At 38.9% G+C, this 13,157-nt stretch overlaps 1 protein-coding gene across 1 annotated transcript in view; it reads left to right on the forward strand.

Annotated features, from left to right (window-relative positions):
* The window catches only part of LOC125743007 (myosin-binding protein C, fast-type-like), a 38,581-nt gene that overhangs the window by 15,982 nt on the left and 9,442 nt on the right, over window positions 1-13,157 (forward strand). Inside the window, exons 6-15 of the mRNA XM_049015567.1 lie at window positions 1,999-2,047; window positions 2,184-2,243; window positions 2,951-3,117; window positions 4,280-4,412; window positions 4,961-5,085; window positions 6,852-6,957; window positions 7,161-7,327; window positions 8,698-8,863; window positions 11,228-11,334; window positions 11,670-11,699. Coding sequence (XP_048871524.1) covers window positions 1,999-2,047; window positions 2,184-2,243; window positions 2,951-3,117; window positions 4,280-4,412; window positions 4,961-5,085; window positions 6,852-6,957; window positions 7,161-7,327; window positions 8,698-8,863; window positions 11,228-11,334; window positions 11,670-11,699 — 1,110 coding nt within the window. The remainder of the gene's footprint in view (window positions 1-1,998; window positions 2,048-2,183; window positions 2,244-2,950; window positions 3,118-4,279; window positions 4,413-4,960; window positions 5,086-6,851; window positions 6,958-7,160; window positions 7,328-8,697; window positions 8,864-11,227; window positions 11,335-11,669; window positions 11,700-13,157) is intronic.

A 13,157-nucleotide genomic window follows, 5' to 3' on the forward strand; every position in this document is an offset into this window, starting at 1 on the left:
ATTAAAGCAATCAGAAACCATATTTTACCACCTATTGTTGTTCTTGCTATATTGTTTAACCAACATCCTTCCTACGTAGCAGCACAAGTTTTGCACTTTTAAGAAATTTCATGCACATGAATTTTGAGTAAAATAAGCAAATATGTGTGTTATTACACTACAGTGCAGTGCATGGTGGAGGGGGGGAGGGGGGTGTGTGATTATCGAAGACTGTAATGTGTCAGAGTTTGGCCAAAAGGTGCCACATACTTATTTTTGTTGTGTGAAATTTTATCTACAAAGAAAAGAGAGGAAAAAATATGTTCAAATGACCATTTGACATCACAAATTGCAAGGTGAAATGAACAGTCTTGTTTGAGTGTGTGTGCATGCACATGACTGGTAGTGTGTGCTAATGATGACATATGCCTTCCTAGTGTGTTTAGTACATTTGTCGCATATTTTACTGGTTTTGGGGTACAGAGTTACTGCCTTTTCCTTTCATCCCCTTTTGTTGGAGTATGAACTGGCTGATGTGCAAGAAAGCATTACTGTCTTTCAGTAATGGGAGTCACCGGTTCTCTCCCTAACTCTCCCAGGAAGTGCCTTCTCTTCTACAGTAGGGCTTCCCTTCGACCCTTACGGGGTTGATTTCTGTCCACAGAACAAATACAAATATTACCGGTAGAAATATGGTATAGATGTTATAGAACAGTATTTCTCAATCCGGTCCTCAGGGACCCACAGACAGTCCGCGTGTTTGCTCTCTCCCAGCTCCTGGTAGGGAATATAAATGTAGAATGTTTGGCAGGGAATTGGGAAGGAGCAAAATCGTGGATCATTTGAGGGTCCCCAAGAACTTGATTAACAAACGCTGTTATAGATCATGTTATAGAACTGTATGTGCTCATAACCTGCATTAAAAAAGTCTCTCTGGAGAGATGAGAACCGCAACACATCCCTATTCCTGGAATGGACCGTGTACCAAGCAGGCCCTGTGCTGCCTGGCATAGAGTCCAGGTTCCCCCCATGTTACTTACCATGATGAACAGAATGTAATTCTTTTTCTACGTAGGTAGTTCCATATTGTATAGGTTACACTCTATCCATAAACATAAGTCTGTATCTATCAAGGTAATGCTGTATCTGTGTAGGTAACTCCCTATTCATGTATTTTCAGCTGTGCAGTATCTGTGTAGGTAACGCTGTATCCATGTAGGTAACGCTGTATCCGTGTGATTAACGCTGTATTTGTGTAGGTAACGCTGTATCCATGTGGGTAACGCTGTATCTGTGTAGGTAATGCTGTATCCCTGTGGGTAATGCTGTATCCGTGTGGGTAACCCTGTATCCGTGTGAGTAACACTGTATCTGTGTAGGTAAAGCTGTATCTATGTGGGTAACATTGTATCTGTGTGGGTAACGCTGTATATGTGTGAGTAACGCTGCATCCATGTGGGTAACGCTGAATCTGTGTAGGTAAAGCTGTATCCATATGGGTAACGCTGTATCCGTGTGGGTAACACTGTATCTGTGTGGGTAACGCTGTATATGTGTGAGTAACGCTGCATCCATGTGGGTAACGCTGAATCTGTGTAGGTAAAGCTGTATCCATATGGGTAACGCTGTATCCGTGTGGGTAACACTGTATCTGTGTGGGTAATGCTGTATCCGTGTGGGTAATGTTGTATGCTGTATCTGTGTGGGTGTGTGTATGTTTGTCTGTGTTCTGAATTCTCCACCTTTATTATAGTCTCAATCTTTCTTTTCCTATGTTATACTGCAGCATATAAGAAAAGTAAACAAGATTTATGCTGAAAAGAAATTTTAATCTAGTGAAATTAAATTAAAGGAGTCTATGATTATCTTGTGGCTATAATAGAAGAGCCCACTTGAAGAAACAGCACTATAATTATTGGTACAAAAGAGGACTGGCTGAATGTCATACCTGTGATCAGGAAAAATGTCTATAAAAATTTGTGCATCTCAAATATGCTAACATATATTTTCCTTTTTCAGCTGCACAGCAGGAGGGACAAAAAAACATTCTTGAAGCATTTAAAAGAGCGTAAGTGTGTGTGTATCTGTGTGTAAAGTCTAAACATGTTTACCCAGGCATGATTTTATGTGTTGGACAAGCCATCTGCACAACTTTTTTAAAGCACGTTAATTTCTTTGCCAACACCACAATGTAATTTCTGCAGGGATGCAGGGGAAGACGAAGGTGAACTAGATTTCAGTGCTCTCTTAAAAGCAACCAAAAGGTAAGAGATACCTTATTTGGTTATATATGGCAAGTTCTTACTAATTGGAGAACATTCATTGAAGGATCAAGCCTTTATAGTCTTAGAGTTAAAATGCAAAGTTATAACAAATCAAGAAAAATGCTGCAGCCAGTCATTTAAAAGCTATTTCCAAGGCACATGTAGCAGAACATTACAAATGGACAAAATGAATGACAAGTACAGTGTAAGTGCTACTTTGTCCAAGACAATCATGATAGCTGGCATGTTCCATTAGATAAAACTGATGTTCCACTGCCATATTGCACGATTGATTTCTATTGCAGTAAAGATTAACAATGCTGATTTATACTAAAATCAAACATAAGTGCATATTAGCTAAAAGAGCTACCAAAAAAGATTTTAGGTCTGGTGTACTATTTTTGTATATCTCATTGCGTCATTTTCCAAAACAGGTTCCTGACTGTGTAATTTTCCAAGATTGGCTCATATAATACTTAAATTATTACCTACAGTTTGTCTTTCTGTGCTCTAGATCAGTGTTTCCCAACCCAGTCCATGTTTTTGCTCCCTGCCAGACAGTCCACATACCAAGAGCTGGGAGGAGCAAAAAGGTGGACTGTCTGGGGTCCCTGAGGACTGGGTTGGGAAACATTGTTCTAGATGTGAAGTTTTCCCTGGATGATTATAGTTAATCATTTTCTCTCCCTCTTTCCTCCTACTCTTAGGAAGAAGAAGGAACAGGTGAAAGAGGAAGTTGATGTTTGGGCCATTCTCAAAAATGCGCACCCGAGTGAATACGAGAAGATTGCCTTCCAGTACGGTATTACAGATCTGCGGGGCATGCTGAAACGTCTCAAGAAGATGAAGGCGGCAGAGCCCACGTCAAGTGATGGTGAGAGTAATAGTAGGACATCAGGAAATAGGTATTGTTCACTTTGGTCTGTAAAGGGGCTCACAATTGAATCTGTGACAAAGTACAACTTTTTCATAAAACGACAGTACAACTTGCTGAAAAATGTCAGTGGTAACAGTTTTCCAACAATGTCTGTACTAGGATGGGAGTTGCAGGCAGAATTACTAGTCAGATTTCCCCAGACATTATTCAGATAATATTCTGAATTCTGAATTCTAACGATGCCCCCATCTCCCATCCCCCCCCCCCCCCCCCCCCCCCCCCCGCACAATGTTTATGGAGTATGGATTTCATTCAATTCAAACTGACATATTACTTATTGCTGCAAGGATAACAGAAAACCTTGAAAAGTGGCTTAAATTAATTAAATTGAAACTGTAATTAAATTAAACTTAAACAGTTCAAATGCAGTTGCATACAGTGACATTTAATAGCCTGTGCACTCGGCAGTGACGGGAAATAGGGATTTCTTTATTTTTAACAACACAATCCTAACAATACATCTGTAGCTTACAGGCTGCTCCATTAATTTATCTCCATACAAAATGAGACATCAGTTTTTGCTGCAGATGGACAACTTAAATGATTGAAACTAGGGCTGAACAATAATGGAAAAATTCACATTGCAATATTTGAACTGGTTGCAATAAATATACTGATGCTTATAAAAAATTAGCCAAAATAAACTATAACCAAAGTTTATTTTATTTCTTGGTTAAGGAACCAAGAAAGTCTGTATTTACTGGGACAGGCAAGACAGTAATTCACAATCTGAAGTCTACTGGTACACTGAAAATTCACTCTAATTTTATTATTAATAAATTTCACAGAATCTGAATGACATTTTTAATGACAACCATGCCAATGTAAACATACGTAAAACATTAACGGCAGCAGTATTATCAGATTCTCTTATACTTGCTGCCCTGAGTTGTGCCGTCAGACACAAAACCGATCTGAAAAATCACTTGCTTTTGCTCAATTTCGTCTCTAGGGGCACTGCACTCTGAGTGAGAAAGGACAAAGATGATATTCTGCACATTCTCCAATATTCAAATATTTGACAATGTTGACTGGTCTGTATGCTTCGAGTAGCACACATAGTGCAGGATGTACACAACATTCAATCTCTAATTTGCAGCTTTCCTGAAAAAGCTGGAACCTGCATATTCAGTGGATAAGGACAAGAAGATTGTTCTGGAGGTGGAAGTGGTTGACCCGAATGCGCAAGTCAAGTGGCTAAAGAATGGACAGGAGATCAAACCGTCAGCCAAGTATGGAGAGATGGAGGGCTGAAATGGACTAGTGACACTTTACCAGATGGGCATAAATACTGATGTACAAATTATCAACCAATCATGAACAAATATAATTGTTACTAGGCTCCGGACCCCCCGCGACCCAGCAGGAGAAGCAGTTTGGAAAATGGATAGATGGATGGATATAATTGTTACTGGACATAAAAGATGCATCATGATTCATTAATGATGAACTAACATGAGATCAGTATTTCACTTGTGTTATTCATGACTTGTTCCTTCAATAGTTCACAAAGGTTTACAGAATTAACAGATATAGTACCAAATATAGTAACTGCTTGAGGTAGAACATGCTTCACTATTTATTATTTATGAATTAGCATGACATCAGTATGTAAATAAGACTTAGTTTATGTTTAGTAAATACATAAGTAATAGTATAATACTACATTATTTGTACCCCGTCAGGTAAAGTGTTACTCTGATAATACTTTTTATCTTTCGCTTGCATGCAGCTGGGTTCTGTATCTTCTTATGTGGATTGTCACTTTTCTGGTCATCAGATACGTGTTTGAAAGTGTGGGGAACAAGAGAACACTCATCATCAACAAGTGCACCCTTGCAGACGACGCAGCTTATGAGTGTGTCATTGGGGAGGACAAGTGCTTCACGGAGGTCTTTGTTAAGGGTAATTACGCTAAATCAGTGTTTCCCAATTCGCTCCTCGGGGACCCGCGATTGGTCCATGTTTCTCTCCCTCTGAACTCCTTGCCAGACCCTCCACATTTTTGCTTCCTTCCAGCTCCCTACTGGGGTATGGACTGTTTGCAGGTTCCTGAGGACCGCAGAGCGAAACACAGCACTAAATGAAAACAACTCAGAGTGGTGAAATTGACATACGTAGCTTACCTGTGTTTCCTGATGCTCTTCAAATACTAAGAAAAATGGCCACATCCTTACATTTTATTTATGTAGCAGATGGTTTTTATCCAGAGAGAAAGCAGGGTCGGCCAGTTCCTGGAGCATTTGGAGTTAAGGGCCTTATTCAGGGCTCAAGGCTGTAATCACTCTGCCAACCGTGGGACCCAAAGCATCCTGACCTGCTGAGCAGCACACCACCCCCATCATTAGACATCCTTAAATTGAAATATGCAAAATCCCATAGCTGAATTTATGGGCACTTCAGAGAAAGCATGAATTGAGCAATCGTTGTTTTACTCCACAGCTATTTTTAAGAAAATATGCCTAAAAAGAAAACAGAAAATGCTAATATATATATATATATATATATATATATATATATATATATATTACATATGTGTGTGTGTGTGTGTGTGTGCATGACTATATTGTAGTTTAGTCAGAACTACATAAAAACACTGCAACATAATCACAAGAATTTTTGATTATTTAGCAAATTATGAATCATCAGAAAACACATTAGTCATAAGTATGATAGCTGAAATATGCACAGAACATCTATATTTTTTAATTTGAAACCCAGAGTGGGATTCAATCAAGAACACTGTGTACTTCAACTAATAAATGGATTGAGATTTGGATTCGTAATCTAGAGTATTATACAATCACATTTTCATTCACTGGCATGGTTAGATATATTCACAATCACTGAGATTCCAAAGAAACAAAGTGTGCACAGACTATTTTACTAGGAACGCATTTATAGGCAATGCACTACACTTTAAGAACTTCCTTACATGATAGTAAATTACAAAAGAGCAAAATAGCAGTATGGATGTAAATAATCCACACATGAAATGCTCACGCAACATTTTTGGTCTTAGACAGCACAGAGTGCTTGTTGACATAAATAGTTTAATTTATTAAGAATTTGTCAAATTCCATCTTCTCGCCGAATCACGTTATAAGTAATGCCCCTTTCACATTGATTCAAACTAATGCAAACTGATCTGCTTCTACAAATGATATGCAGATCGGTCAGTGACTTTATGTAACACTACACCAAGCACAAATAAAAAAACAAGCACAGATTTTCATTTGTGTACCAAGACCATGAAATAATATGTGCTTCCCACTTACCCAAAGTTGATAAAAAAGATGAGTAAAAAAGAAAGGGGAAAAAAAGCAAATCTCTAATTTGTATTAACTTTGATTTTTCAGAGATAAGTATTTGGCCCAGCATTTCAATATGGATTATGGCTAATTTAAAAAGGTGACTACTATGGTGTGAAGTCACTTATTATTAAAAACAACAAGAGTTTATTATAAAAATTATGTATTTTTTTATCATTTTCACAAGTACATTGAAATGCTTCTTTTTGTGTATCTTGTCCTGCTCTCAAACCAGCAACCTGATTACGAACACAGAGGCCAAACCCACTGAGCCGCACATAATCATTTGCGTGCTGACTGTCAGTCTGAATGCTGTGTTAGACTGACATGTGCCTCCGTTGTCAAACCTTGTTTCCTAAGAACCTCCTGTGACCATCACCAAGCTACTGGATGATTATCATGTTGTGGTTGGAGAAAGGGTGGAATTTGAGGTGGAGGTGTCAGAAGAAGGTGCCCACGTTAAATGGTCAGTGCAACCAGCTTCACCTGCACACCTCTACTGCTTTACTGTGAAGCTTGATAATTAACATCTATTAAAATAATGCAGCAGTCCGGCAAAACATTGCAGTCAAAAGCACTAAATATGTGTGATGATTATTAAAAACATAGATAGCAGAACATGATATTGACTGTTTCTCAGTTGACTTTTTCTAATTCTCTTTATCTCAGGACGAAGGAAGACGAGGAATTATCAAGGGATAATACTCAAAAATATCGCTTCAAGAAAGATGGGAAGAAGCACTGGTTAATCATTAATGAAGCAACACTGGAAGATGCAGGAATATATCATGTCTACACCAATGGTGGACATTCCAAGGGAGAACTGGAAGTGGAAGGTATTGTTTCAGTGGCCAAGATTTCATTTCCATCCCATGTTTCTTTTCATCATTATGTTCTCTCCTTTCCTGTGATGCTACCTCATCTTCAGGTTACTTTAGATATGAAATGAAGGTAATGCAAAGTATTTGAAACTTAGTTACTGATTTATGTGGCTACTTCAAAGGAACCTGACTTACTTCTGATTGAAGACGGAAAACAGTGAGACATGAATTTACTTGATAAAAAGTAGGATACTTTAAAAATGTAGAGGGTGTGTTTAATATTATTTTAAGGAGATTAAATATACCTTGATATGGCTTGGATGCAAAAAAATAAAACACTGTCACATTTTGTATGTTAACTTAAAGATATCCCTGCATTTCAGATTATTAATTAAATTTAGAGATTGTGAAATAATTTATAGATTTATAGATATCTGTAAAGTAAACTATATTTCCAAAAGGCATACCTTTAAATGCCAATTTAGGTTTCGAGGCAGAAATTATACTTGGTCAAATTGTGTTGATGCAGTCATGTTGATCCTTGAGAATGCAAGGATGAGATATAAATACATTTTAATGCAGGTCTGGTGCTACCAAGCATGCAGGAAGCAAATGAATGTTAAACCAAACATCAGCGAAGGCTATGGCAGTCATAGCTAGTGAGGCGTGTCACTGTCACTCCTTCTGTGCCACTTATTAGATGAAAATTACCCTGTGTCAATCCAAAACTCCTACGAGAGATGATCATGACACAATGTGAGTTACTCATTAATCACTGTCAATATTAATTCTTGAAATAAACAATGCTTATTATGATTTGTTACATTAAATGTTTCCTTCTTTTGAATGCTACCACAAAGATTGTTGAGTATTTTAAATACTGTACAGTATTTAAATTCTCTATAGCATGGGTTCTGGAAGTCCAAACCACGGTCCGGATGCAGACTGAACCACAAGTTAATCTGGACCCAGCCAAAAATGCACCTTAAGAATCAATATGGTTAACATAAAAAGGCTTAGTACAAAAATTCAAAATAGAATCACCAAATTTCGCACACATATATGCAATCTCACCCCATTGACGGAGAGTTGAGCCTCAAAAAGGTTCCCATGTTTATTATTTGTTGATGTCTATGTCGAAGGCTATTGTTAATTCATTAAAGTTCTGTTTTGTTACTGAAAATTGTTCTGGACCACTGACGTTTTGAGCAAAAATCTGATGTGCACTTTTGAGCAAACATTTTGAGAACCATTCGTTCCTTTTGTGTATTTCCAAATATCCTCCACTTATTTCAAGTTTGCAGATATATTGCCTGAAATGCTTGCATTTTTTGGAGTTAGTTTGAATTGCAGCCTCACGGTCCCTCTTTCCCAAAATCCCCTAGAAAAAGAGCTGCAGGTGTTGCAGAACATCGCAGACCTGACAGTGAGGTCGGCAGAGCAGGCCGTCTTCAAGTGTGAGGTCTCTGATGAGAAGGTGACAGGAAAGTGGTTTAAGGATGGAGTGGAGGTCCAGGCCAGTGACCGCATCAAAATGACACACGTTGGAACGTAAGTACCGGCACCAGAGATGCCACACACTGTCTGAAGGATCACAGCCCTGTGACACTATTTTCAATGGCAATGAAGTGCTTTGAGAGACTTGTGAAAAATCTCATATGCACATCTCTATCCAAAGACCTGGACCCAAAACAATCCGCATAACAACCAAACAGACACACTGATGATGTCATCACCTTCCTACTTCATGCAGTACTGGCACACCTGGAACAGGAGAATGCTGTTCACCGATTACAGCTCAGCATTGAACATCTTAAACCCCTTCAGACTCGTCACTACACTCAGTGACCTTGGACTGAATGTTTCCTTGTGTAACTGGATACATAACTTATTTAACCCTCTGGGGTCCAGGGGTAGGGAACATACTTTCACTGACTGGGGCATGGTCACACATTTCATTCAATATCATAAACTTAATTCATGGCAAATAAATTATTTCTTATATATTTCTTTTGGCATTAAACTCATCTTAATCTTAGTGCACTTTGTAAATATGTCAGATTTATGTGAAGTTTGTAATTTGACATTAAAGTATAGACATTGCAAAATGCAGTTTGGAACACTTGCAGAAACATTATTAAATTACATAGTAAGCAATGATGGCAGTTTGTTTTGATCCCAGATATCTGATCACCAAAGTCTTGGCTACATGAAGATGACTAAATGGTGTAGTTGCAACATTCAGATGGAAAAATAAATAAGAAGAACCTAACTCATGTCACTATTTCTGGGCTCCTTTCATTGAATATGTAGCAACTTTCATGTGTGTGATTGAGCCATTCACACCTGGGCACATCCCTCCCCCCCTTTTATGGTGCTAATGGGGATGTATCTGGATCGCGTTTCACCCTTGTGTTGTTCATCAAATTACCATGCAAATGCAATTTGAATATGTGGTAATGCGGATATTTAGAATGCGAATAGCGATCTTTAGGTGAGGGCGGTGCTACACGCCCCCGATGCAGGTAAAACAAAGTAAGGTGACATGGTTTAACTTCATTTAACTTAATTTTAAAAACTTTAATACTTCCAACAATGGACGTTATGAAAAGAAGACCGATTGCAGATTTCATCAGATTTAATTATTTATTTAATAAATATGATTTAATTAAATCATTTTTCATGTTTCTACAATAAGATTTCAGCGAGTTATGAACTGAAATACACGAGAAAGATACGTGATTGATGATGCCGTTGACTCCAGAGGCTTAACAAACAAACCCCAGGTAGTACAAGTGGGCCGCAACTCCTCGGCCATCCTCACCCCCTACATGGACCCCCTTGGGGCTGCATCCTGAGGCCTCTTCTGTACTCCCTGTATACCTACAATTGCAGGGCCGCATTCCACTCTAATCCCATTGTCAATTTTGCAAACGATGCACCTGTGGTAGGCCTGATCAACGATAACAAGCTGGCCAGTGCACGCTGGCTCCTTAGTGAGGAAGGCTCACAAATTCCTCTACCACCTTAGAGGTTTGGCTGCCCCAATCAATATTAAGAAGCTTCTACTGTTGGTAACCATGCCACCTGCACTTCAGACTATGTAATCCATCTGAAGCTAAGCATCATTCATACACTACCACCACCAAAAACATCCTGACAGGGAACATTACCGCCTGGTTAAGAAGCAGTACAGGGCAGGACCATAAAGGCTCCGCAGAGGATTGTGTGGCCAAGCGAGCATGCAATTGGACCTGCACTTCCAACACCCTGAACTTATAAACCATACAGTCCAGGCCCAGGGCCATTAAGGATCCCACCTTCCCCAGCAATGGGCTCTTTGTGCTGGCGTCAGGCATGTACTGCCTCTGCCTGAAGGCCAGCACTGGAAGGCTGGGGTAGTGCTTCTCTCCTCAGGCAAAACAGGTCCTTAATGAGGACAGTGTTTTAGACCCACACACCACCATGCCCTACAGCCAACTTAATGCACACATGTACATATATAAATAGTTACCTGTTTATGCACTCTTGCATTACCTTCACTCTTGCACTACCTTCCCTTGCTTCATTACATATAGCCCACTTTGCACACTATATAGATTTTCATGATTATATTCAATGTCTAATGTCTGTAACACCTGATGTCTTGTCTCTGTCTTGTGTCTCAAAATTATGTCCCTTTTTTCCCATATTCTAAAGCTAGGCAATGCATTTCATTGCACATTGCACTCAATGTAATTGTGTATGTGACAAATAAAGCTTTGAAATTTTGAATAATGATGTAATTGGAATGACGTGATGTCTTTGTTTCTCCAAATTCCGTCCTCTACGTTTAAGAGATTATACAGATATGAATACAAATGTGTGTCTGTTTTTTAACTTATAACTCTACTCTTGTGTCTTCTGTTTTTTCAGAATCCACAAGCTGACCATTGATAATGTAAAGGCAGAGGATGCTGGCGATTACACTTTTGTCCCCGACGGCTATGCCCTCTCCCTCTCTGCCAAGCTCAACTTCCTTGGTGAGTGAGCTGCAGAAGCTAAGAACAAAATAACTGCAGAAATAAGTATTTTTATTAAAACCTGCTATACTAATTATCATCATAAAGAGGTTGCAGTAAGCTTAATACTGTAATAAAGAAGCTTCAGCATCCATCCATCCATCCATCCATCCATCCATAACTCATTTCCCATTACAATCATAGTGCATTCCTGACATGCTAAATATAAAGTATTATTTTCAGTTAATATTTAAATAACTTCATATATCAGTCATATTATATATGAAAAATTAGCAATTAAATATAAAAACAAACAAAATGCAATGCAAACGAATTTTGTGTTTCTCTTTGTTCAGAAATCAAGATTGACTACGTACCCCGTCAAGGTCAGTGTTGCTAAATATCCACGACAGGCATGCTGTATATAGAGTCAGTGGTCACCTCATTAGGAACTGCTATTTACCCAGAACTCTTTGAAGGGTAGATGAATTGTGCATTCAGAAAGCCCTCTCTTCACACCGCCCTTGTTTGTCATTTTTGTTAACGAGCTTGGCCATTCTCCTCTGATCTTTCTCATTAACAAAGTGCTTCCGGCCACAGAAATGCCATTGACTGGGTGTTTTCCATTCGGCATATGGTTCTCTGTGAGCTCTGCACACTGCAGTGTGTTGACATTCACAGGGAGGTGCCTCTTCTGGAGATGCCTGAGCCAGCCGATCTACTACCCATAAAAACACCGTATTCAGATTCACTTATGCATGGCACCTTAGTCATTCTTATTCTAAACAGCAGCTGAACCTTTTGACCCTGTCTGTGTGCTGCATGTATTCAGGTGCAGACATATGATTTGTTCCTTGGAAGAGCAGGCAGTTTGTGTTAATAAGTAGGTGAACCAAGTAACCTGGCCCTGTGTGTGTGTCTGTGTCTGTGTGTGTATTAGGTTTATATTACATTGTGGGGAGCATTTTTCAGGTCCCCACAAAGATCTGTGAATGCAATCAAAAAAGTAAAAATGCCAAAAGTCTTGTATTTGGGTTGGCTACTTATGGTTAAGGTTAGAGATGGGTAGGGGTTAGGGGTGTTGGGATTGGGATTAGGGTTTTTCCAATAGAGATAAATGGATGGTCCCCATTTAGATAGGTACACCAACTTGTGTGTGTGTGTGTGTGTGTGTGTGTGTGTCTATAAAATGTGAATACAGTCGGCCTTCGTTTATTGCGGTTAATTTGTTCCAGACTCTACCGCAATAAGTGAATTTCCGCAAAGTAGGATTCTTTCTTTATAAATCGAATATTTTTTTATATACTATAGAGCATAGAAAACCTATTTACAGCATTCTAAATACGGGTTTTAAGATTATTAGATATGAAATAAAACCCTTTAGTCACCATTACTGTTATGATTCCTGGATACGGAAGCGGGAATGGGGAGACGAGGAATCACTCCAAATGCAGGACACAGGAACATGTAACATCAAAACGTCAATGACAGAACTGGGGTTACAGACCCTGACGTGGACTTAAATACACTGGAGGAATCAGACTGACAGGAAACAGCTGGTAACGATCGGGGCTGCACACGTGGTTAATAAGGGAGCGTGGCTAATAAGGGGGCGTGGCACACAAGAGCATCATACTGGCAGGTCATGACAATTACACTCGTATTACCCAATATATTAGACCAAATAAGAGAAAATAAGTCATATTAGATGTTACGTATATCATATTATTATTATTGTAAATTTAATTACAAAGAGCAAAGATGCTTCCGATGCGTAGCGTTGTATCATTTTCACTGTCTCGATCAACTTTTTAATGAATATACAAAAAACCACAATAGAATGA

Source organism: Brienomyrus brachyistius, chromosome 5 (genome assembly GCF_023856365.1).
Source record: "Brienomyrus brachyistius isolate T26 chromosome 5, BBRACH_0.4, whole genome shotgun sequence".
Classification (NCBI taxonomy): domain Eukaryota; kingdom Metazoa; phylum Chordata; class Actinopteri; order Osteoglossiformes; family Mormyridae; genus Brienomyrus; species Brienomyrus brachyistius.